Here is a 23767-nt window from a genome sequence, read left to right as displayed (position 1 = left end):
ACCTGTAACTAACTTATCGTGAGGAGCTTATGACCTGTAACTAGCTTGTCATGAGGAGCTTATGACCTGTAACTAACTTATCATAAGGAGTTTATGACCTGTAACTAACTTATCATAAGGAGCTTATGACCTGTAACTAACTTATCATAAGGAGCTTATGACCTGTAACTAACTTATCATAAGGAGCTTATGACCTGTAACTAGCTTGTCATGAGGAGCTTATGACCTGTAACTAACTTATCATAAGGAGCTTATGACCTGTAACTAACTTATCATAAGGAGCTTATGACCTGTAACTAGCTTGTCATGAGGAGCTTATGACCTGTAACCAGCTTGTCATGAGGAGCTTATGACCTGTAACTAACTTATCATAAGGAGCTTATGACCTGTAACTAGCTTGTCATGAGGAGCTTATGACCTGTAACTAACTTATCATAAGGAGCTTATGACCTGTAACTAACTTATCATAAGGAGCTTATGACCTGTAACTAGCTTGTCATAAGGAGCTTATGACCTGTAACTAGCTTGTCATAAGGAGCTTATGACCTGTCACTAGCTTGTCATGAGGAGCTTATAACCTGTAACCAGCTTGTCATAAGGAGCTTATGACCTGTAACTAGCTTGTCATGAGGAGCTTATGACCTGTCACTAACCTGTATCATGAGCACCTGCTCCTACTGCTCTGAGGCGTGTCTGCGTGTGCGTTGGGCGGAGCAGGGAAGAAGGTGGTGGAGGTGGCGGTGGGCTCCACGCACTGCCTCGCCCTGACGGAGGACGGCGAGGTGCACAGCTGGGGCAGCAACGACAAGCTGCAGCACTTCGACACGCTGTTCTCCAACAAGAAGCAGCCCAAGGCGCTGCCCGGCCTCAACGCCAAGCACATCGTGGGCATCTCCTGCGGCCCGGGGCAGGTGAGGGAGGCGGGTGCTGTCGCAGGTTCTCTCCCCTCCTGACGGGGCGCTGCTGACGCCGTTTGTGTGTTTGTGTGTTTGTTTGCGTGGGCAGAGCTTCGCCTGGTCCTCGTGCTCCGAGTGGTCCGTGGGGCAGCGCGTGCCCTTCGTGGTGGACGTCTGCCCCGTGACCTTCGAGCAGCTGGACCTGCTGCTGCGGCAGGTGAGCGAGGGCATGGACGGCAGCTCGGACTGGCCGCCGCCGCAGGAGAAGGAGTGCATGGTGGTCGCCACGCTCAACCTGCTGCGGCTCCAGGTGAGGCCTCCTCCTGCCGGCAGCTCCTCGAGCGCTGCTGGTGCTCACGCCGGGTTCACCTCAGAGGAAATGTGAAGCGGCGGGTCATAAAACTCACGGACCGGATCGGCACCGAAGAAACTGAGGCCGGCTTTGAAAGCCAGCAGCAGAAACTCCACATCTTCTCTGTCGTGTGTCGTTAACATTGCAGTAGACTAACCTCTCTTCCTCCTCCTCCGCCTCCTCCTCCTCCTCCTCCTCCTCCTCAGCTCCACGCAGCCATCAGTAACCAGGTGGACCCGGAGGATCTGGGTCTGGGGCTCGGCAGCGCGCTGCTGAACAACCTCAAGCAGACGGTGGTGGTCCTGGCGAGCAACGCCGGCGTCCTGGGCTCCGTGCAGGCGGCCGCTCAGGCCGTCCTGCAGAGCGGCTGGTCGGTGCTGCTGCCCACCGCCGAGGAGCGGGCCAGGGCGCTGTCCTCGCTGCTGCCCAACGCCGGTGAGGCTCCTTCAGATGAGACGCCGGCGTCGTCGCACCGGAGTTAAACTGCTTCCGAGCTGACGTGTCTTCTCTCCTCAGCGTCCGGAAACGAGATGAGCGTGAGTCCCGGCCGCCGCTTCATGATCGACCTGCTGGTCAGCAGCCTGATGGCCGACGGCGGGCTGGAGTCTGCTCTGAACGCCGCCATCACGGCGGAGATACAGGTCGGTGTTCAGAGCGCCACGAAGAGTCTCATGTCTTTATTTCTTCTTCTCCGATCGGAGCGAAGAAAACTGCAATTACATTAGTTTGTGCTCTGCAGGTTAAACGTCGTGGCAACCCGTTGGTCAGAGTGTATGAACCCTGGTGTTTTATCTTTCCTCTGCAGGACATTGAAGCCAAGAAGGAGGCGCAGAAGGAGAAGGAGGTGGACGAGCAGGAGGCCGACGCCTCCACGCTGCAGCGCTGCCGCGCCACGCTGGACAAAGACCTCATCAACACCGGCATCTACGAGTCCGCCGGCAAGCAGAGCCTGCCGCTGGTGCAGCTGGTGCAGCAGCTGCTGAGGTACCAGACTGCTCTCTCACCTCACCTTGACCCCGTTACCTGTACCTGTACCTCGCTCACCTGCTCCTGTCAGACCTGCACCCCTCCAGGTCCAGACAGGCTGGACAGTGAAAGCTTCCTCCCTCTGCAGGAACATCGCCTCCCAGACGGTGGCCCGGCTGAAGGACGTGGCGCGTCGGATCTCCAGCTACCTGGAGGCGGAGCGCGTGAGCAAGGAGCGCTCCGCCTCCCTGGACCTGCTGCTGCGCTTCCAGAGGCTGCTGGTCAGCAAGCTGTACCTGGGGGTCAGCGGCACGGAGAGCGCCAACGGATACAGTGAGTCCAGCTGGAGCTCTGATGCTCAGTCAGGATCCATGTTCACGGATGCAGCGAGTCTGCTGCTCGCTATCGGGAACCTCTGCTGGTTCTTGGTTCTGGAGGAGAAGCTTTACTCACTGAGGTGTTTCTGTGAGGTGGTTCCACCACTGAGCGTCTCCTCTCTGCCTGCAGACCCGGAGCTGCTGGGCGTCGGCTCCCTCCTGAAGAAGTACATCGCGCTGCTGTGCACTCACATCGGGGACATCCTCCCCGTGGCCACGAGCATCGCCTCCACCGGCCGCCGCCACTTTGCTGAAGTCTCTCGCGTCATTGAAGGAGATCTGACTGGTAACTCCTGCTGGGAGGTTCTGTGCAGCGTGAACGACGTGGCGGTGTTGTTGTCGAGCTCTTGAGACCGTGCTGGGTGTTTGTGCCGTGACAGGAGTGCTGCTGCCGGAGCTGGTGGTGTCCATCGTGCTGCTGCTCACCATGGACGCCGGTCTGATGCAGGAGACGGGCTCCATCCCTCTGCTGGCCGGCCTGCTGGAGCACCTGGACCGCTTCAACCACCTGGCGCCAGGCCACGAGCGGGACGACAACGAGGACCTGGCCTGGCCGGGCATTATGGGTATAATACACTCAGGATTCACGTGCAGACATGCATGCATGCACGCACACACACACACACACAATCGTGGTCCCTCAGGATTAAATCCCTGACCCTCCCAACCCGGCGGTGACGAGGAGAAGCTCGGTAGAACGTAACGAGCTCTTCTTCTGCTGTGGCAGGATCCTTCTTCACAGGTCAGAGCTCCAAGAACAACGAGGAGGTCTCCCTCATCCGCAAGGCCGACCTGGAGAACCACAACAAAGATGGCGGCTTCTGGACCGTCATCGACGGGAAGGTGTACGACATCAAGGACTTCCAGGCGCAGTCCCAGTCGCTGGCGGGGAACAGCGTCCTCGGTGAGTCTCTCTCTTCTGGACCCCGTCCTGACCGAGTCTCTCTCTCTCTTCTGGTCCTGACCGAGTGTCTCTCTCTCTGTCTCTCTGTCTCTCTGTCTCTCTGTCTCTCTCTCTCTCTCTCTAGCCCAGTTTGCAGGAGAGGACCCGGTGGTGGCTCTGGAGGCGGCGCTGCTGTTTGAGGACACCAGAGAGTCCATGCAGGCCTTCTGCGTGGGCCAGTACATGGAGGTACGCTGCATTTAAAATGACGACAAAGACACACAAAATACCTCAACAGTAAGGGGCCCCAGTCTCTCTGACCGTGTGTGTGTGTGTGTGTGTGTGTGTGTGTGTGTGTGTGTGTGTGTGTGTGTGTGTCTTTGCAGCCCAACCAGGAGACGGTCACCACTCCGGACCTCAGCAGTCTGTCGTCTCCGCTCATCGACACGGAGAGGAACCTGGGTCTGCTGCTGGGCCTCCACGCCTCCTACCTGGCCAAGAGCACCCCGCTGTCCCCCATGGAGCTCGAGTGTGCCAGTAAGTCCAGATCCTTTTGGACCCTTTGGGTCCAGATCATGAGCCTCAGTGGGTTCAGATCCCTGTGGGTTCAGATCCCTGTGGGTTCAGATCCCTGTGGGTTCAGATCCCTGTGGGTTCAGATCCCTGCGTTCATGCTGCTCCCTCGTTGCAGAGTGGCTCCAGTCCTCCATCTTCTCCGGCGGGCTGCAGACCAGTCAGATCCACTACAACTACAACGAGGAGAAGGACGAGGACCACTGCAGCTCCCTGGGGACCACGACCCCCGACAAGGTCCAGCTCTACTCCCGCAGGATCACCCTCAGTGACCACGCCCAGCCTTTCCTGCAGGCCATCGCCGACAACAACACGCAGGACCACACTGTGAAGGTACGACGACAACAACAACAACAACAACAACAACAACAACAACAACAGGGCAATAGATATAAAGTTATAAAGATATAAAGGCAATAGATATAAAGTTAGGTAAAGAATACAGAGCTCAGAAACAGATGAGTCATGTAAAGAGTTCTTTAAGTGTTTGTAGAATATCATCAAATTATGTAATGCCGTTCAAAAAGTGAAGCTTGTGTATTTTGTAGATTCATGACACAGTGTATTGTCGTGTTGGTGCGTGTGGCCTGAAGCTGAAGGAAACTAGACGCAGTGTCTCGTGGTCTTCAGCTCTGCTGCTCTCCTCCTTCAGGACTTCCTGTGCCAGATCGAGCGCTGCTGTAAGCAGTACCACCTCATCACGCCCATCACCTTCCCCCCAGAGCACCCGGTGGAGGAGGTGGGCCGCCTCCTGCTGTGCTGCCTGCTCAAGCACCAGGACCTCGGTAGGAGGAGGAGGAGGAGGAGGAGAGGGAGGAGGAGAGGGAGGAGGAGGAGGGAGGAGGAGGAGGAGGGAGGAGGAGGGAGGAGGAGGGAGGAGGAGGGAGGAGGGAGGAGGAAGGAGGAAGGAGGAAGGAGGAGGAGGAGGAGGAGGAGGAGGAGGGAGGAGGAGGTGGAGGAGGAGGTGGAGGAGGAGGAGGAGGGAGGAGGAGGGAGGAGGAGGAGGAGGAAGGAGGAGGAGGGAGGAGGAGGAGGAGGGAGGAGGAAGGAGGAAGGAGGAAGGAGAAGGAGGGTTCTCCTTGCAGGATTCACACAGCATGCAGAACCTGGAGCAGTCAGGGAGTTTAAGACTGTTATTTACAGGCCTGGACAAGCCCCAAAAAGTTGTGTAAATGTGTTAAATTCATGAGTTCATGATGTTCATTTAAGCTGAGTTTGAAATAATGAATCTGCTTTTTAAAAAAAAAAAAGCTATAAAAAATATGCTTTTGCCTTCCTCAATGTTTTTTATGAATTGTTATTTATGTACGGAAGCCCTGAGAGGACAGTCTGACCTCTCTGTCTCTCTGTCTCTCTCTCTCTCTGTCTCTCTCTCTCTCTCTCTCTCTCTCTCTCTCTCTCTGTCTCTCTCTCTCTCTCTCTCTCTCTCTCTCTGTCTGTCTGTCTCTCTCTCTCTCTCTCTCTCTCTCTCTCTCTCTCTCTCTCTCTCTCTCTTTCTCTCTCTCTCTCTCTCTCTCTCTCTCTCTCTCTCTCCTCTCCCCCCCCCCTTCAGGCCATGTCGCCCTCTCTCTGGTCAGTCAGTGTGCGTTGGGTGTGGATCAGGGGAAGCAGAGGTCCCTCCCTAAATCTGTGATTGACGTGTGCCGCATGGTGTACCAGGCCAAGTGCTCTTTAATCAAGGTAGGATTAGACGTGTGTGTGTGTGTGTGTGTGTGTGTGTGTGTGTGTGTGTGTGTGTGTGTGTCAGGGTCAGAGCTTCAATGAGCCGTGTCCTCCTCCTCAGACGCACCAGGAGCAGGGTCGCTCCTACAAGGAGGTGTGCGCCCCCGTCATCGAGCGCCTGCGCTTCCTGTTCAACGAGCTGCGGCCGGCGGTGAGCAACGACCTCTCCATCGTGTCCAAGCTGAAGCTGCTGAGCGCTCAGCCGCGCTGGAGGAGGATCACCCAGAAGCTCATCCGGGACCGCCGCCGGAGGAGAGGTGAGGCGTCTGTGGGAAGCGGTGAGGATTCGCTTCCTTCACTCGGCTTCTGGATGTCTTCCATCATCTTTATTATTGTTCCTCTAGTGCCTAAGAAGTCCGAGTCTGCTGACATAGAAGAGCCGAAGCTGGAGAACGAAGGCAGCAATGGGGAGGAGCTCAATGTGCACATCAGCCCCACGCCGGCCGACAGGAAGTCCCCCACCAGCAAGACCTCCAAGGTGCTTTTCACCGGCTCCATCGGTGGAACAATCCCGTGCTTTTTAAAAATAACATTTTTATTTTTTTAATTAAAAAAATTAACAATTTTAATTTAAAAAAAGAAAACGTTTTTAATTAAAATAAATAAATAAATATATATTTATTATAATTTTTTTATTTATTTTTTATTAATCACATGTTTTTCCCAACACATTGGAGCAATCCCTGACATTAAAATAAATAATCGTAATAAAATAGTAAATAATCCAAACAGAAATATTCGTATTAATAGTTTAAACTTTACATTCATGAACATCTGCAGCTGCTTTAATTAGTTTTAAGATCTTAAGCTTCTTCTCAGTCTGGTGTCCAGCTATGAGGAAAATAACGATCCTCACCCGTCCTGCTGGTTGGCCTGACCTCATGTTGTGTTGTGTTGTTGTGTTGTGTGTCCTCCAGCAGGACCGCTGGCATCCGCTGCTGCAGGGCGTGGCCAGCGTGCAGAAGTACCGCTGGCTGAAGCGCAGCGTGCTGGGCCCGTTCTCCCAGTGCAGCCTCATGGCCACCATCGTGGAGTTCGCCCTGAAGGAGGAGCCGCTGGACGTGGAGAAGATGAGGAAGTGTCTTCTCAAACAGGTGAACAAAGACCTTCAGTGCTCTGTCCTCCTCACCACCAGGGGGCGATCACACTCAGATCTGAATGAAGACAACGGCTGTAGCGCTGAGATGTGACCAGACTGTAACCAGCGGTAGATCATGAACTCTTCACGTCCTCTGCTTTCAGCTGGAGAGAGCCGAGGTGAGGCTGGAGGGCATCGACACCATGCTGAAGTTGGCCTCCAAGAGCTTCCTGCTGCCGTCGGTGCAGTACGCCATGCTGTGCGGCTGGCAGAGGGTCGTACCGGAGGGCACGAGCATCGGGTACGGCCCGGTTTAGACTCCAACGCTGGAGGAAGTTACCTCAAACCAAAAGGAATCGATGTCTGGGTTTCATACGCAGAGTTGCTGCTGATCATAGCTAGTTAATAACACAGCAGTGATGCCCCTAGTGGACACCAGTAGAACTACATGTATTATCTCTATAATACAGCAGTGATGCCCCTAGTGGACACCAGGAGAACAACATGTATTATCTCTATAACACAGCAGTAATGCCCCTAGTGGACACCAGGAGAATAACATGTATTATCTCTATAACACAGCAGTGATGCCCCTAGTGGACACCAGGAGAACTACATGTGTTATCTCTGTACTACAGCAGTGATGCCCCTAGTGGACACCAGGAGAACTACATGTGTTATCTCTGTACTACAGCAGTGATGCCCCTAGTGGACACCAGGAGAACTACATGTGTTATCTCTGTACAGCAGTGACTGTGGTCGTGGTCTCAGTCTGTGTCTCTTCTCCAGAGAGCCTCTGTCTGACTGCCTGAAGGACGTGGATCTCATCCCCCCCTTCAACCGCATGCTTCTGGAGGTGACCTTCGGCAAGTTGTACTCCTGGGCCATCCACAACGTCCGCAACATCCTGCTGGAGGCCGGCGTCCGCTTCAAAGAGCTCGGTGAGGCTCCGCTTCCTATAAACCGAGATGACTATGAGACCACGCGGGCTGACTCGTACGTCTTGTCTGCAGGCGTGCAGCCGGTTCCCCTGCAGACCATCACCAACGAGAACCCGGCCGGTCCGAGTCTGGGCACCATCCCTCAGGCCCGCTTCCTGCTGTCCATGATCCACATGCTGTCCCTGAAGCACGGCTCCAACAGCCTCAGCCTGCTGCTCAACTCGGGCCTGCTGGCGCTCACGCAGAGCATCCTGCGGCTCATCGGTGAGGCTCGCGGCCCGCAGGTCAGCTGGAAAGAAAGGAAGGAAGAAAGGAAGGATGACGTCATGAGCGTGTTTCTGTCTCCAGGGCCCAGCACAGACAGCAGTGAGGAGGATCTGGGTCTCTGTGCTCACGCCGGCTCCGCCACGGTCCTGGAGGAGTCCAGGAAGGAGGCGGCTCCGGCGCCGCTGCCCGCCTCGGGCCCCGAGCTGGCGGCCATGATGAAGATCGGCACCCGGGTGATGAGGGGGGTGGACTGGAAGTGGGGCGACCAGGTGAGCACCGCGGCTCCGTTTGCCCACCTTAACCCAGCAGCGAGAGTCCAGGACATGACCCCCCGTGTCGTGTGCTCTGTCCAGGACGGTCCGGCGCCGGGTCTCGGCCGCGTCATCGGGGAGCTGGGCGAGGACGGGTGGATCCGGGTCCAGTGGGACACCAGCAGCACCAACTCCTACCGGATGGGCAAGGAGGGCAAGTACGACCTGAAGCTGGCGGAGCCGCCGGCCGCCGCCCAGCAGCCGGCCGAGGACTCCGACACCGAGGACGACACGGGTCGGTCCACATGTTATGTTATTGTCATAGTGTGTTGTTACTAGAGGAGAACGCTCTGAACTGACCTCCTGGTTGCAGAAGCGGAGCTGCTGGAGAAGAGCAGCCACCCGACGGCCATGATGCTGACCAGCACGGTGAACCTGCTGAAGACGCTGTCGCTGACGGCCGGCATCCACGCCGAGGTGCTGCAGAGCGACGGCACGCGGACGCTCTGCGGCCTCCTGAGGACGCTGGTGGAGAGCAGCGCCAACGACAAGTCAGGTAGCGCAAGAGGCTGCTTCCACATCATGGTGTCACTCGTATCATACCTGAAGTATATCGTGGTGATACCATGACATAGATGTCGTGGTAATATCGTGACATGTATGTCGTGATAATAACATGACATAGATGTCGTGATAATAACATGACATAGATGTCGTGGTAGCATCGTATCCTGAGGCCTGGTGGTAACGCTCTGCGGCCTCCTGCAGGCTGCCACTCCCACCGGCTGGTGTCTCGGGAGCAGCACCGCAGCTGGTCCACGCTGGGCTTCATCCGCAGCATCGCGCTCGTGCCCCAGATGTGCAGCACGCTCAGCACCTCGGCCTGGATCGGCCTGCTCGTGCGCATCGTGGAGGGGCACCAGTCCTTCCAGGCCGTCACGCTGCAGAGACAGGTGGGACGCCGCGGCGTTGAGAGACCCGTCACAAGGAGCACCTCATTTAAGTGACTCCATTGAGTCGGAGGAGTGAAACCATTGAGGCTGTGTGTTTGCAGATCCTGGCGCTGCGCCTGCTGCAGGCCGTCCTGCCCTCGTGGGACAAGATGGAGCGCTCCCAGGACATGAAGTTCCTGGTGGAGAAGCTGTTCAGCTTCCTGGGCAGCCTGCTGAGCACCTGCTCCTCCGACCTGCCGCTGCTCAGAGGTTCGGCCGCGCGGCGCTCTGTTGAATCAGTGTTGTTTCAGAGCGTTTTAGACGCGTCGGTAAAGCTGCTTCCTCTTCCTGTCCGCAGAGGGCTCCCTCAGGAGGAGGAAGTCCCGCCCCCAGGCGTCTCTCACGGCCACTCACAGCAGCACGCTGGCGGAGGAGATCGTGTCCGTCCTGCGCACGCTGCACTCGCTCGCCCAGTGGAACGCCATGATCAACGACTACGTCAACGCCCAGCTGAGCTCCATCGGGGACGTCATGGCGAGCTGCCAGTCTGAAGCGGTGAGGCTCCTCTGAAGGGTTAAAGGGACGGGATGTTTAGAAGGTCTGAGTGACGCATGACGTCATGAAGGATGCAGCAGAACATGACTTCACACGTCTGCTGCAGGGATTCTGCAGGAGAAGCTCATACAAACACTTAACGTATCGGTACTGGCCCTTTAAGAGACATCAAGGCTTTGTTTTCTGTTTCATTGATAAAACCAACAACCGGTGATTGAGATGTCTCCCCCTCAGTGCTTCCTGGAGGAGTACTTCCCGGACTCTGAGGGCCCCCTGGTGGGCGGCCTCATGGCGGTGATGGCGGTGATCGGGGGGATCGACGGGCGTCTGCGGCTCGGAGGCCAAGCGGTGCACGAGGAGCACGGCGAGGGAACGGTGACCCGCATCACCCCGAGAGGACGCATCACGGTCCAGTTCCACGAGATGAGGACCAGCCGGGTCTGCCTGCTGAGCCACCTCAAGCCGGTGAGAGAGAGAGAACCAACGACGCGCCGAGCGTCTCCTTGTTGTGCTCGCTGACCGTCTCCTCGTTCTCCTTGTTGTGCTCGCTGACCGTCTCCTCGTTCTCCTTGTTGTGCTCGCTGACCGTCTCCTCGTTCTCCTTGTTGTGCTCGCTGACCGTCTCCTCGTTCTCCTTGTTGTGGTCGCGTCCCTCAGCTGCCGGCCGTGACCTTCAGCGTGCACAACCTCCCGTTCTCGGACCCGATGCTGGTGGTCTGGGCTCAGCTGGTCAGTCTGGCTGGCAGCAAGCTGGAGAAGCAGCGCATGAAGAAGTCCGTCAGCCGAGGACTCACAGGTATCCTACTAGTCAACAAGGACATCCTTGAACGTGTGTGTGTGTATGTACATACAGGTGTAGACAGGTGTAGACAGGTGTATGTGCACCATTCATATGTTTGTGTCCAGACATCATAACTCTAGCCGTGACTGCTCCGTGTCTTCCTGTTGTAACGCACCTGTTACCTGCAGCCGACCAGGTGGACGTGCACCTGCTGCGCTGCCAGCAGCTGCGTCTGTACGTCCTGAAGGCCGGCCGGGCGCTGCTCGCCCACCAGGACACGCTGCGGCAGATCCTCTCTCAGGCCGCCGTGCTGGACATGGCCGCCGCCAGCGGTACGTTCTCCTGCTTTAACTAGACACTAGCTAATGAAGGTTCTCCTGCTTTAACTAGACACTAGCTAATGAAGGTTCTCCTGCTTTAACTAGACACTAGCTAATGAAGGTTCTCCTGCTTTAACTAGACACTAACTAATGAAGGTTCTCCTGCTTTAACTAGACACTAACTAATGAAGGTTCTCCTGCTTTAACTAGACACTAACTAATGAAGGTTCTCCTGCTTTAACTAGACACTAACTATTAAAGGTTCTCCTGCTTTAACTAGACACTAACTAATAAAGGTTCTGCTGCTTTAACTAGACACTAACTATTAAAGGTTCTGCTGCTTTAACTAGACACTAGCTATTAAAGGTTCTCCTGCTTTAACTAGACACTAGCTATTAAAGGTTCTGCTGCTTTAACTAGACACTAGCTATTAAAGGTTCTGCTGCTTTAACTAGACACTAGCTATTAAACGTTCTCCTGCTTTAACTAGACACTAGCTATTAAAGGTTCTGCTGCTTTAACTAGACACTAACTAATAAAGGTTCTGCTGCTTTAACTAGACACTAGCTATTAAAGGTTCTGCTGCTTTAACTAGACACTAACTAATAAAGGTTCTGCTGCTTTAACTAGACACTAACTAATAAAGGTTCTGCTGCTTTAACTAGACACTAACTATTAAAGGTTCTGCTGCTTTAGCTAGACCTCGTAAAGATGTGGTTCTGTGTGTTCCCCTGCAGAGGACCCGGTGGCGGCGTCCTCCCCCGATGGGGGAGATCTTTCCCCTGAAGGTCCTCTTCCTCCGCTGATCCTCCTGCAGCAGCTGCTGGCCGCCGCCACGCAGCCCTCCCCCATCAAGGCCATCTTTGACCGGCAGGAGATGGAGGTGAGTCATCGTAGACTTCTATACAACCAGAGGAGAGAGAATGCAGCGTTACCACATGAAGTGTAGGCTTCTATACACCACACTGTGTGTGTGTGTGTGCAGGCTGCAGCTCTGGCGGTGTGTCAGTACCTGGCTGTGGAGTCCTCCCACCCGTCCTCTCCTCTGTTCGAGGACAGCAGCTCCAGCGAGGCCACCACGCCCGTCACCGTGCAGCACGCCCGCCCCGCCAGGCCCAGGAAGCAGAGGAGTTCCCCGGCGCCGCCGCTGCCGCTCGTGCTGCAGCTCATGGAGATGGGCTTCGTGCGCAAGAACATCGAGTTCGCCTTGAAGTCTCTTTCTGGAACCACGGGCACCGCCGGCGTCCCAGGTACGAGCTCACGGCGTGAAGTGGCAGCATGATGTCGTGTGAATGAGTGCGGGCGTAACGAGCGTGCTCCTCAGGCGTGGAGGCGCTGGTCGGCTGGCTGCTCGACCACCCGGACGTCCACGCCACGGAGCTGTCGGACGGAGACACCGTGTCCGACGAGTACTCCGACGAGGAGGTGCTGGAGGAGCTGGAGGAGGCCGAGCCCGCGTTCCCCGTGGTACACTTCTTTCCTCTTTTATTCCTCCCCTTAATAATAATAATAATAATAATAATAATCATAATAATGAACGTTGTGCGTCTTCAGCCTGCAGGCGCCGTGGTGACGGAGAGCCAGACCTTCAAGAAGAGATCCGACTTCCAGAGCAACGACGACTACGCCGTGTACGTGAGGGAGAACATCCAGGTAACCCTCTACTTCTATACAACCAGAGCAGAGAGAATGCAGCTTTATCACAGGAAGCACAGGCTTCTTCTATACAACCAGAGCAGACAGAATGCAGCTTTAACACAGGAAGCACAGGCTTCTATACAACCAGAGGAGACAGAATGCAGCTTTAACACATGAAGCACAGGCTTCTATACAACCAGAGGAAAGAGAATGCAGCTTTGACACATGAAGCACAGGCTTCTATACAACCAGAGCAGAGAGAATGCAGCTTTATTACATGAAGCACAGACTTCTATACAACCAGAGGAGACAGAATACAGCTTTATCACATGAAGCGCAGGCTTCTATACAACCAGAGGAGACAGAATGCAGCTTTATCACATGAAGCACAGACTTCTATACAACCAGAGGAGACAGAATGCAGCTTTATCACATGAAGCACAGGCTTCTATACAACCAGAGGAGACAGAATGCAGCTTTATCACATGAAGCACAGGCTTCTATACAACCAGAGGAGACAGAATGCAGCTTTATCACATGAAGCACAGGCTTCTATACAACCAGAGGAGACAGAATGCAGCTTTATCACATGAAGCACAGGCTTCTATACAACCAGAGGAGACAGAATGCAGCTTTATCACATGAAGCACAGGCTTCTATACAACCAGAGGAGACAGAATGCAGCTTTATCACATGAAGCACAGGCTTCTATACAACCAGAGGAGACAGAATGCAGCTTTATCACATGAAGCACAGGCTTCTATACAACCAGAGGAGACAGAATGCAGCTTTATCACATGAAGCACAGGCTTCTATACAACCAGAGGAGACAGAATGCAGCTTTATCACATGAAGCACAGGCTTCTATACAACCAGAGGAGACAGAATGCAGCTTTATCACATGAAGCACAGGCTTCTATACAACCGGAGGAGACCTGAGGCCTCCGTGGTGCCCTGCAGGTGGGCATGATGGTGAAGTGCTGCAGGACGTACGAGGAGGTGTACGATGGAGACGTGGGCAAAGTGATCAAGCTGGACCGAGACGGGCTGCACGACCTGAACGTGCAGTGTGACTGGCAGCAGAAGGGAGGAACCTACTGGGTCCGATACGTCCACATCCAGCTGCTGGGTGAGCACACGGGAGATGAACGCTGCTCTGGGCGCCGAGGCTCCTCTCTGACGTGTTCTCCTCCTCCAGGGTTCCCTCCTCAAAGTTCTCCCTCTCACATCAAGATCGGAGACAAAGTGAGAGTGAAGCCGTCCGTCACCACGCCCAAATACAAGTGGGGCTCCGTCACCCACCGGAGCGTCGGGGTGGTGAAGGGTGAGCCTGCAGCCTGCTCATTAACTAGGGACTAGTATTCAACTAATGAACTATTTAACTAATGAACTATTTAACTAATGAACTAGTCGTATTTATTCCACTTGTGTATTGAAGTGTTCTTGTATTTAACTATTTTTATGTGTTATGTATTGAAACATTCTGTGTTCTGTGCTTGTTTCAGCGTTCAGCGCTAACGGGAAGGACGTCATCGTGGATTTCCCTCAGCAGTCCCACTGGACCGGCCTGCTGTCTGAGATGGAGCTGGTGCCCAGCGTCCACCCCGGAGTGAGGTACCAGAACCAGAACCAGAACGCTGCCCGTCTGCTCTGAGACGCCGTAGTCGTGTCGTGTCGCGTCGCGTCGCGTCGCGTCGTGTCGCGTCGCGTCGCGTCGCGTCGTGTCGTGTCGCTCACTCTCAGACTCGTGTCCCTGCAGGTGTGACGGCTGCCAGATGTTCCCCATCAACGGGCCCAGGTTCAAATGCAGGAACTGCGACGACTTTGACTTCTGTGAAAACTGCTTCAAGACCCGCAAACACAACACCAGACATTCCTTTGGCAGAATCAACGAGCCGGGTGAGTCGCACGCTTTCCCACAATGCACCTGGGATGTCTCTGAAGCCGTTTGACACGCATGAGCTCCTGACAATGTCCAGAGAAGGATGTGATCATGTGACCAGCAGATCAGTAGGTCATGTGATCATGTGATCAGTAGGTCATGTGATCAGTAGATCATGAGATCATGTGATCATGCATGTTTCTTCAGTCTCAGATCATGTGACTTTGTAAACACACGTTCTCGTGGTGCGTTCAGGCTCTGCTCAGTGAACAAGAGTTCTGGCTGAAGGTAAATGATAACGTTCTCATGGTGTTTCACATGAATATAAAATAGATGTCAGAGATGAATTTTGACGTCCTAGAGCTCTGAGCTCGTGTTCCCCTTCATTAGTGATGACTAACTATATTCATATTTAAATATAACTATATTCATATTTGACTATAACTATATTCATATTTGACTATAACTATATTCACATTTGACTATAACTATATTCATATTTGACTATAACTATATTCATATTTGACTATAACTATATTTGACTATAACTATATTTATATTTGACTATAACTATATTCATATTTAACCCCGTCCCTGCAGGCCAGCCTCCGGCGTTCTGCGGCCGCTCGGGGAAGCAGCAGAAGAAGCAGCAGAGCGGGCAGCGCGGCATGCTGATCGACGACTGGTCGCGCGCCGTGAAGAGCCTCAGCGTGTCGTCCTCGGTGAACCAGGCGGCGCGGCTGCTGGACGGCAGCGACCAGTGCTGGCAGTCCTCGGGCTCGCAGGGGAAGGTGAGCGCGGGCCGGACCTCAAGAGGCTGTGCACGGGCCGGCTGCAGCCCAATCACTGACGGCGTGTTCCTCCTCTCCCTCGCAGCACTGGATCCGTCTGGAGCTCTTTCCCGACGTCCTGGTGCACCGGCTGAAGATGGCGGTGGATCCGGCGGACAGCAGCTACATGCCGTCTCTGGTGGTGGTGTCAGGTCGGTCCCACCGGGTCACTGCTTCAGACGGAGAACCTCAGATTATAACACACTGTGCAGCCATAATACACTGAAATGTTCCTTTGAATCCGCCATGTTTGATCCCATCACAGCAGCAAATCATTCTGTGATGTCAGCTGTTCAATCTTCTTATTCTAAAGACATCAGAGCAACTTCTTCTGAAAGGATTAAAGGTTTTCACACATGCATGTTTCACTTGAGACAGAGGTTAAGTGTTGTCCTTCATACACCCTCCATTTCTTTTCTACGCTTTGCTCTTGAGATCGTTGTTCTCGTGTAAACGTGTTTTGTTATTAGTTCTCTTCATCAGTAACGTTTCCTCTCCTCACGTCCAGGTGGAAGCTCCCTGAACAACCTGGTCGAGCTGAAGACCATCAACATCAACCCCACCGACAGCAGCGTGCTCGTCCTGAGCGACTGCACCGAGGTCGGTGGACTCATCGTCGACTATTACTTTACGATCCAGTGATGATGATGATGATGCTGATGATGATGATGTCTCCTCCAGTATCACAGGTACATCGAGGTCTCCATCAAGCAGTGCCGCAGCTCCGGCATCGACTGTAAGATCCATGGGCTCGGCATCGTGGGGCGCATCAGGGCCGAGGACGAAGACCTGGCCACCGTGCCCTTCCTCGCCTCGGACAACGAGGAAGAGGACGAGGACAAAACCGCCACCGGGAGGTACGACGGGGCAAATGCTTCAAAGAACCAGCACTACCTCTTTAGTCCACAGGGGGCACTAGAACCAACACTACCTCTTTAGTCCACAGGGGGCACTAGAACCAACACTACCTCTTTAGTCCACAGGGGGCACTAGAACCAACACTACCTCTTTAGTCCACAGGGGGCACTAGAACCAACACTACCTCTTTAGTCCACAGGGGGCACTAGAACCAACACTACTTCTTTAGTCCACAGGGGGCGCTAGAACCAACACTACCTCTTTAGTCCACAGGGGGCACTAGAACCAACACTACCTCTTTAGTCCACAGGGGGCGCTAGAACCAACACTACCTCTTTAGTCCACAGGGGGCACTAGAACCAACACTACTTCTTTAGTCCACAGGGGGCACTAGAACCAACACTACTTCTTTAGTCCACAGGGGGCGCTAGAACCAACACTACCTCTTTAGTCCACAGGGGGCACCAGAACCAACACCATGTTTAAGTTCCCTGTAGTAGTTTTTAATGTTTAAACTTTTCCCTTCATGTAAATGAACAGTAAAGCTGTTTTGTTGTTGTTGTTTTTAAATGCTCCAATAATCAAGACCAGAGCTTGAAGGTGAAGTGAGCTCATGTGCAGGACCTGCTGTGTTTCCTGTAGTCTTTCCAGGAAGAAGTCCTCAGGACTGGAGTCTTCAGCGACCATCAGGACCAAAGTGTTCGTGTGGGGGCTGAACGACAAGGACCAGCTGGGAGGACTCAAGGGCTCCAAGGTGCTTATGACGCTTTACATACAAAAAGTAGAATATTTCCTGTTTTTAAATGTGCGACGCTTCGCCGTGTGTTCATGTGACCGAACAGTTTGAGTCTCTGACCTCTGGTGACCTTCACAGATCAAGGTTCCCTCCTTCTCTGAAACGCTGTCCGCCCTCAATGTGGTGCAAGTGGCCGGCGGCTCCAAAAGCCTCTTTGCAGGTCGGTGATGAAAGTTGTTGCTGTGTGTGTGTGTGTATCTGCGTGCATGTGTGTGTATCTGTGTGTGTAGTTTCCGGGCGTCAGCGTTGTGTCGTCGTTGCAGTGACGGTGGAGGGGAAGATCTACGCGTGCGGCGAGGCCACCAACGGCCGGCTGGGCCTCGGCCTGTCCAGCGGCACCATCCCCATGCCGCGGCAGATCACCGCGCTCAGCAACTACGTGGTGAAGAAGGTCGCCGTGCACTCGGGGGGCCGGCACGCCATGGCGCTCACCGTGGACGGGAAGGTGTTCTCCTGGGGGGAGGGCGACGACGGCAAGCTGGGCCACTTCAGCAGGATGTACGTAGACCTATACGCAATATGAGTAGATGAAATCAAGCATTCTGATTGGTTGAGAGTCACCTGTGTACTGTATGGAGCCGTAATGTCCTGTATGCCTGTTTACATTCACCAGAGCGCTCAATATAACAGGCAGACTTTGCAGCTTACTTTTCATCATGTCGCAGGCAACCGTATTATAAAAGCCATAAGGTACTGGAGGCAGTACTGTATCTCCAATAATGTACAGTTCAAGGGTTCAATACCCTTGAACTGTACATTATTGACGATACAGTACTGCCTCCAGTACCTTATTGCTTAAATATACATATTTTTGTCCATCGTGGAGAAGTGGACCTTCTCCACGATGCAGCTTTATGGAAACCTCTCTAGAGACTTAAAGAAAAGTGATGTCTCCTCCTCCAGGAACTGTGACAAGCCTCGGCTGATCGAGGCGCTGAAGACGAAGCGCATCAGAGACATCGCCTGCGGCAGCTCGCACAGCGCCGCCATCACCTCCAGCGGAGAGCTGTACAGCTGGGGGCTGGGGGAGTACGGCCGCCTGGGCCACGGAGACAACACCACCCAGCTGAGGCCCAAACTGGTACTGTACTGGTGTTAATGCACACCACCCAGCTGAGGCCCAACTGGTACTGTACTGGCGTTAATGCACACCACCCAGCTGAGGCCCAACTGGTACTGAACTGGTGTTAATGCACACCACCCAGCTGAGGCCCAACTGGTACTGTACTGGTGTTAATGCACACCACCCAGCTGAGGCCCAACTGGTACTGTACTGGTGTTAATGCACACCACCCAGCTGAGGCCCAACTGGTACTGTACTGGTGTTAATGCACACCACCCAGCTGAGGCCCAACTGGTACTGTACTGGCGTTAATGCACACCACCCAGCTGAGGCCCAACTGGTACTGAACTGGTGTTAATGCACACCACCCAGCTGAGGCCCAACTGGTACTGTACTGGTGTTAATGCACACTGTATATCAAGGATCAATGGAGGTGGAGATTGTTCATTAATACACGTTTGTCAACTAGAAGATTAAAGTGGTGGTTTGTTATTTTAGGGAACTTCCTGGTTCCTTTTTGGGGAACCAGACTTTATCCTTGTGGTGTGTAACTTGACCTTGAACTCCTCCCCGCTGTGACCTTGTCCTCCAGGTGAAAGTGCTTCTGGGACATCGCGTCATCCAGGTGGCTTGTGGGAGCCGAGACGCCCAAACGCTGGCCCTCACCGACGAAGGTACTTCTGTCTCTTGTGTTCTGCATCGTGATCCCTGAGATCCATCGTGACGGACCAGCGCTCGCCTTTTATCATCTATTTGGCCCGTTTTAGAGTCTGAGAGACGAGGAGAGACAATAAAGACTGAGGGCCGGTGTTCTCATGATGGTTCTCGTCTCAGGGCCGGTGTTCTCATGATGGTTCTCGTCTCAGGGCCGGTGTTCTCATGATGGTTCTCGTCTCAGGGCCGGTGTTCTCATGATGGTTCTCGTCTCAGGGCCGGTGTTCTCATGATGGTTCTCGTCTCAGGGCCGGTGTTCTCATGATGGTTCTCGTCTCAGGTCTGGTGTTCTCGTGGGGCGACGGCGACTTCGGGAAGCTGGGCCGCGGCGGCAGCGAGGGCTGCAACATCCCCCAGAACATCGAGCGGCTGAACGGGCAGGCGGTCTGCCAGATCGAGTGCGGGGCGCAGTTCTCTCTGGCGCTCACCAAGTCTGGAGTGGTGTGGACCTGGTGAGCTGCTGCTGCTTCTTCTTGAAGCTCTTCCTCGTCCTCCTCTTCCTCCTCTCTGAGTGTTGACGGCTTGCGTTTCCACACAGGGGCAAAGGAGACTACTTCCGTTTGGGTCACGGCACCGACGTGCACGTGAGGAAGCCCCAGATGGTGGAGGGCCTGAGGGGGAAGAAGATCGTCCATGTTGCCGTCGGCGCGCTGCACTGTCTGGCCGTCACAGAGACGGGACAGGTGGGTTCTGCCCTCACCAGGAGGGCCCGGTCAATACTTAAGCAACAACGTGCGAGAGGCAGTGCCGTATCGTCAATAATGTACCGCTCAAACCATGTTGTTGTTCTTGTGGTTCTTGTTGTCCAGGTGTTCGCGTGGGGCGACAACGACCACGGGCAGCAGGGGAACGGCACCACCACGGTGAACAGGAAGCCCACGCTGGTCCAGGGCCTGGAGGGCCAGAAGATCACGCGGGTCGCCTGCGGCTCCTCCCACAGCGTGGCCTGGACCACCGTGGACGTGACCACGCCCTCGGTCCACGAGCCCGTGCTGTTCCAGACGGCCCGCGACTCCCTCGGAGCCTCCTACCTAGGTAGCTCCTTCTTTCCTTTCCTTTCCTTTGCAGCCTCTGCTTCCTGGCCTGCCACTAACTGCGCGTGTCTCTCTGCAGGCGTGCAGTCCGACAGCGACTCGTCCTCAGCGGTGAACAACAAGCTGAGCGGGCCGAGCAGCGTGAAGCCCAACAGACCGTCGCTGGCCAAGATCCTCCTCAGCCTGGACGGGAACGCAGCCAAGCAGCAGGCGCTCTGCCACGTGCTGTCGGCCCTGCAGATCCTGTACGCCAGGTACGCGAGTCTGAGAGCCGGGTACGCGAGCCTGAGGGCCGGGTACGCGAGCCTGAGGGCCGGGTACGCGAGCCTGAGGGCCGGGTACGCGAGCCTGAGGGCCGGGTACGCGAGTCTGAGAGCCGGGTACGCGAGCCTGAGGGCCGGGTACGCGAGCCTGAGGGCCGGGTACGCGAGCCTGAGGGCCGGGTACGCGAGCCTGAGGGCCGGGTACGCGAGCCTGAGGGCCGGGTACGCGAGCCTGAGGGCCGGGTACGCGAGCCTGAGGGCCGGGTACGCGAGCCTGAGGGCCGGGTACGCGACTGGTGACGGCTTGTGTGTCTCCTCAGGGACGCCGTGGTCGGGGCTCTGATGCCGGCCAGCATGATCCTGCCGGCCGAGTGTCCCGCCAGCTCCCCGGTTCCCCCGTCGGACTCCTCGTCTTCCTCCAGCGTGAGCGACGAGGAAGGTCCACCCGTCCTGCCGGAGGCCGAGGAACGAGTCAGCCCCAACCCCTGGCAGGACAAGAAGGGAGAGGTGAGGCTCACCTTGGGATTATATATTTATATCTAATGTATGCAGGACTGGAATAAACTCGTCTACATGTTTGGTGCTGCCATAAGTTCCTCTGTTGTTGTTGTTGTTGTGTGATACCGCTCTCCCTCGCTCTATAAACAGGCTCCCTCACCAGAAGACGCCCTCACCCCGTCCTCGGCCATCACCCCCTCGGCCTCCGGCGCCTCCTCACGACCCTTCATCCCCGTCACCGACGACCCCGGAGCCGCCAGCATCATCGCCGAGACCATGACCAAGACCAAAGAGGTGAGTCCTCTCTGGACCAAAGAGGTGAGTCCTCTCTGGACCAAAGAGGTGAGTCCTCTCTGGACCAAAGAGGTGAGTCCTCTCTGGACCGAGACCAAAGTTCCTCCTGAAGCGGCTCACTTCCTGTTCCTTCTGCAGGACTCCGAGGGCCAGAGCAAAGCGGTCGGGCCGGAGCCGCAGTACCTGGACGAGTTCACCAGCCTGCTGGTGCCGGACGACACCCGGGTCATGGTGGACCTGCTGAAGCTGGCCGTGTCCTGCCGCTCCGGGGACAAGGGCAAGGAGGTGCTGTCCGCCGTGTTGTCCGGGATGGGAACCGCCTACCCGCAGGTGACTCAGGGCGCGACTCCAGAGGGGTTCGGTCTCTCGGTGCTGACACCATCGGGTCTGTTGGTGCTGACACCATCGGGTCTCTCGGTGCTGACACCATCGGGTCTGTTGTGCGTTTATCCGCAGGTTGCCGACATGCTGCTGGAGTTGTGCGTCACCGAGTTGGAGGACGTGGCCACGGACTCGCAGAGCGGCCGCCTGTCCTCACAGCCGGTGGTGGTGGAGAGCAGCCACCCGTACACGGACGACACCTCCACCAGCGGCACCGTGAAGATCCCAGGTACCGAGGGAACGCTGTGTGGGTCAAGAGGGGCTTTTAACTGGGTTCTTACCATCATGGAAAACCTGGAAAACGGTTATTTCCAAGCCTGGAAAAGTCCTTGAAAGTCTCAAAAGTGCACAATGTTTGCTCATGAAGATTTGGTTAAAAGTCCTGTAACAGCATTGGTCAGGATGTGCATGACCCCTGCTTGAGCTTCCTGGATGAGCGGCTCGATGGTCCTGGAGCTTCTGGAGGTCTTCAGTCTCTTCTGTGTCCGCCAGGTGCCGAGGGGCTCAGGATAGAGTTCGACCGGCAGTGTTCCACCGAGCGGCGCCACGACCCGCTGACCATCATGGACGCCGCCAACAGGATCGTCTCCGTCAGATCAGGTGATGAGAGGGAGACGTCGGGGGGTCTGACCAGTCCAGTGGATCAGGATCATGAGTATTATGGTCTGTTTCAGGGCGGGAGTGGTCCGACTGGTCCAGCGAGCTCCGGATCCCCGGAGACGAACTCAAGTGGAAGTTCACCAGCGACGGCTCGGTGAACGGATGGGGCTGGCGCTTCACCGTGTACCCCATCATGCCTGCTGCTGGTGAGAGACACACACACACACACACACACACACACACACACACACACACTCAGTTTCACCGAGCAGAGCCTCATCGTCATGTCTCCCCCAGGTCCTAAAGACCTGCTCTCTGACCGCTGCATCCTGTCCTGCCCCTCCATGGACCTGGTGACCTGCCTGCTGGACTTCAGGCTGAACTTCGCCTCCAACAGGAGCATCGTGCCTCGGCTCGCCGCCTCCCTCGCCGCTTGTGCCCAGCTGAGCGCTCTAGGTACCTCTTTTAGTTGTCTTTGTCCTTTTTGTACTTGTCGTTGTCCTCTGTGTACTTGTCGTTGTCCTCTGTGTACTTGTCGTTGTCCTCGGTATACTTGTCGTTGTCCTCTTTGTACTTGTCGTTGTCCTCTTTGTACTTGTCGTTGTCCTCTTTGTACTTGTCGTTGTCCTCTTTGTAGTTGTCGTTGTCCTCTTTGTAGTTGTCGTTGTCTTCTTTGTAGTTGTCGTTGTCCTCTGTGTACTTGTCGTTGTCCTCTGTGTACTTGTCGTTGTCCTCTGTGTACTTGTCGTTGTCCTCCGTGTACTTGTCGTTGTCCTCTTTGTAGTTGTCGTTGTCCTCTGTGTACTTGTCGTCCTCTTTGTGCATGTCGTTGTCCTCTGTGTACTTGTCGTTGTCCTCTGTGTACTTGTCGTTGTCCTCCGTGTACTTCTCGTTGTCCTCTGTGTACTTGTCGTTGTCCTCTGTGTACTTGTATCTTCATGCTGCATGTGGTTCTCTGTGGTCCAGCTGCAGGACACCGGATGTGGGCCCTGCAGAGACTCAGGAAGCTTCTGACCACCGAGTACGGTCAGTCCATCAACATCAACCGGCTGCTGGGAGACAGCGAGGGCGAGGCTCGCTCCATGGTGAGGACCCCGAGACCCGCCGGTGGTATGTGGTGTGTAATTATGGGCTGGATTGGTAGTGAGTGATGTCATGTGTCCTGCAGAGCTTCACGGGCAGCGCTCTGGCCGCTCTGGTGAAGGGGCTCCCCGAGGCGCTGCAGCGGCAGTACGAGTACGAGGACCCCATCGTGAGGGGAGGCAAGCAGCTGCTGCACAGCCCCTTCTTCAAGGTACACACACACAACACAACACACACACACACAAGCAGCTGCTGCACAGCCCCTTCTTCAAGGTACACACACACAACACAACACACACACACACAAGCAGCTGCTGCACAGCCCCTTCTTCAAGGTACACACACACACACACAAGCAGCTGCTGCACAGCCCCTTCTTCAAGGTACACACACACAACACACACACACACACAAGCAGCTGCTGCACAGCCCCTTCTTCAAGGTACACACACACACACACAAGCAGCTGCTGCACAGCCCCTTCTTCAAGGTACACACACACACACACAAGCAGCTGCTGCACAGCCCCTTCTTCAAGGTACACACACACAACACACACACACACACAAGCAGCTGCTGCACAGCCCCTTCTTCAAGGTACACACACACACACACACAAGCAGCTGCTGCACAGCCCCTTCTTCAAGGTACACACACACAACACAACACACACACACACACAAGCAGCTGCTGCACAGCCCCTTCTTCAAGGTACACACACACAACACACACAAGCAGCTGCTGCACAGCCCCTTCTTCAAGGTACACACACACAACACGACACACACACAAGCAGCTGCTGCACAGCCCCTTCTTCAAGGTACACACACACAACACAACACACACACACACACAAGCAGCTGCTCCTTCAAGGTATACACACACAACGCACACACCACACACACAAGCAGCTGCTCCTTCAAGGTACACACACACAAC

At 55.0% G+C, this 23767-nt stretch overlaps 1 protein-coding gene across 3 annotated transcripts in view; it reads left to right on the top strand.

The window, feature by feature from the left end:
• herc2 (HECT and RLD domain containing E3 ubiquitin protein ligase 2) overlaps positions 1-23767 on the top strand; it is a 42353-nt gene that overhangs the window by 9450 nt on the left and 9136 nt on the right. Inside the window, exons 16-74 of one of the 3 annotated variants that reach the window (XM_068593110.1) lie at positions 718-911; positions 1006-1206; positions 1455-1683; positions 1765-1889; positions 2054-2232; positions 2363-2547; positions 2722-2877; positions 2972-3157; positions 3334-3495; positions 3620-3723; positions 3861-4011; positions 4166-4380; positions 4700-4832; positions 5600-5727; positions 5831-6026; positions 6114-6247; positions 6687-6863; positions 7012-7148; positions 7637-7788; positions 7861-8052; positions 8137-8324; positions 8409-8601; positions 8680-8862; positions 9075-9259; positions 9361-9508; positions 9597-9793; positions 10028-10258; positions 10451-10589; positions 10763-10906; positions 11632-11777; positions 11880-12144; positions 12219-12361; positions 12449-12547; positions 13493-13661; positions 13731-13856; positions 14038-14146; positions 14292-14431; positions 15015-15205; positions 15291-15396; positions 15753-15844; positions 15926-16101; positions 16745-16856; positions 16977-17058; positions 17162-17396; positions 17802-17979; positions 18554-18635; positions 18956-19127; positions 19214-19358; positions 19485-19710; positions 19789-19963; positions 20293-20479; positions 20621-20764; positions 20903-21094; positions 21221-21374; positions 21638-21745; positions 21820-21951; positions 22043-22201; positions 22712-22830; positions 22914-23039. In XM_068593110.1, the coding sequence (XP_068449211.1) occupies positions 718-911; positions 1006-1206; positions 1455-1683; positions 1765-1889; positions 2054-2232; positions 2363-2547; positions 2722-2877; positions 2972-3157; positions 3334-3495; positions 3620-3723; positions 3861-4011; positions 4166-4380; positions 4700-4832; positions 5600-5727; positions 5831-6026; positions 6114-6247; positions 6687-6863; positions 7012-7148; positions 7637-7788; positions 7861-8052; positions 8137-8324; positions 8409-8601; positions 8680-8862; positions 9075-9259; positions 9361-9508; positions 9597-9793; positions 10028-10258; positions 10451-10589; positions 10763-10906; positions 11632-11777; positions 11880-12144; positions 12219-12361; positions 12449-12547; positions 13493-13661; positions 13731-13856; positions 14038-14146; positions 14292-14431; positions 15015-15205; positions 15291-15396; positions 15753-15844; positions 15926-16101; positions 16745-16856; positions 16977-17058; positions 17162-17396; positions 17802-17979; positions 18554-18635; positions 18956-19127; positions 19214-19358; positions 19485-19710; positions 19789-19963; positions 20293-20479; positions 20621-20764; positions 20903-21094; positions 21221-21374; positions 21638-21745; positions 21820-21951; positions 22043-22201; positions 22712-22830; positions 22914-23039 (9434 nt within the window). Of the gene's footprint in view, positions 1-717; positions 912-1005; positions 1207-1454; positions 1684-1764; positions 1890-2053; positions 2233-2362; positions 2548-2721; positions 2878-2971; positions 3158-3318; positions 3496-3619; positions 3724-3860; positions 4012-4165; positions 4381-4699; positions 4833-5599; positions 5728-5830; positions 6027-6113; positions 6248-6686; positions 6864-7011; positions 7149-7636; positions 7789-7860; positions 8053-8136; positions 8325-8408; positions 8602-8679; positions 8863-9074; positions 9260-9360; positions 9509-9596; positions 9794-10027; positions 10259-10450; positions 10590-10762; positions 10907-11631; positions 11778-11879; positions 12145-12218; positions 12362-12448; positions 12548-13492; positions 13662-13730; positions 13857-14037; positions 14147-14291; positions 14432-15014; positions 15206-15290; positions 15397-15752; positions 15845-15925; positions 16102-16744; positions 16857-16976; positions 17059-17161; positions 17397-17801; positions 17980-18553; positions 18636-18955; positions 19128-19213; positions 19359-19484; positions 19711-19788; positions 19964-20292; positions 20480-20620; positions 20765-20902; positions 21095-21220; positions 21375-21637; positions 21746-21819; positions 21952-22042; positions 22202-22711; positions 22831-22913; positions 23040-23767 lie in introns of all 3 variants that reach the window. The other 2 variants (XM_068593109.1, XM_068593108.1) reach the window with 2 other exon arrangements.

This window comes from Clinocottus analis, unplaced genomic scaffold (assembly GCF_023055335.1).
Source record: "Clinocottus analis isolate CAN_PGR_092001 unplaced genomic scaffold, fCliAna1.0.p SCAF_28, whole genome shotgun sequence".
In the NCBI taxonomy this organism is placed as follows: Eukaryota; Metazoa; Chordata; class Actinopteri; order Perciformes; family Cottidae; genus Clinocottus; species Clinocottus analis.
The sequence above is the reverse complement of the archived record's forward strand: the minus strand, read 5'-3'. Positions and strand labels throughout refer to the sequence as shown.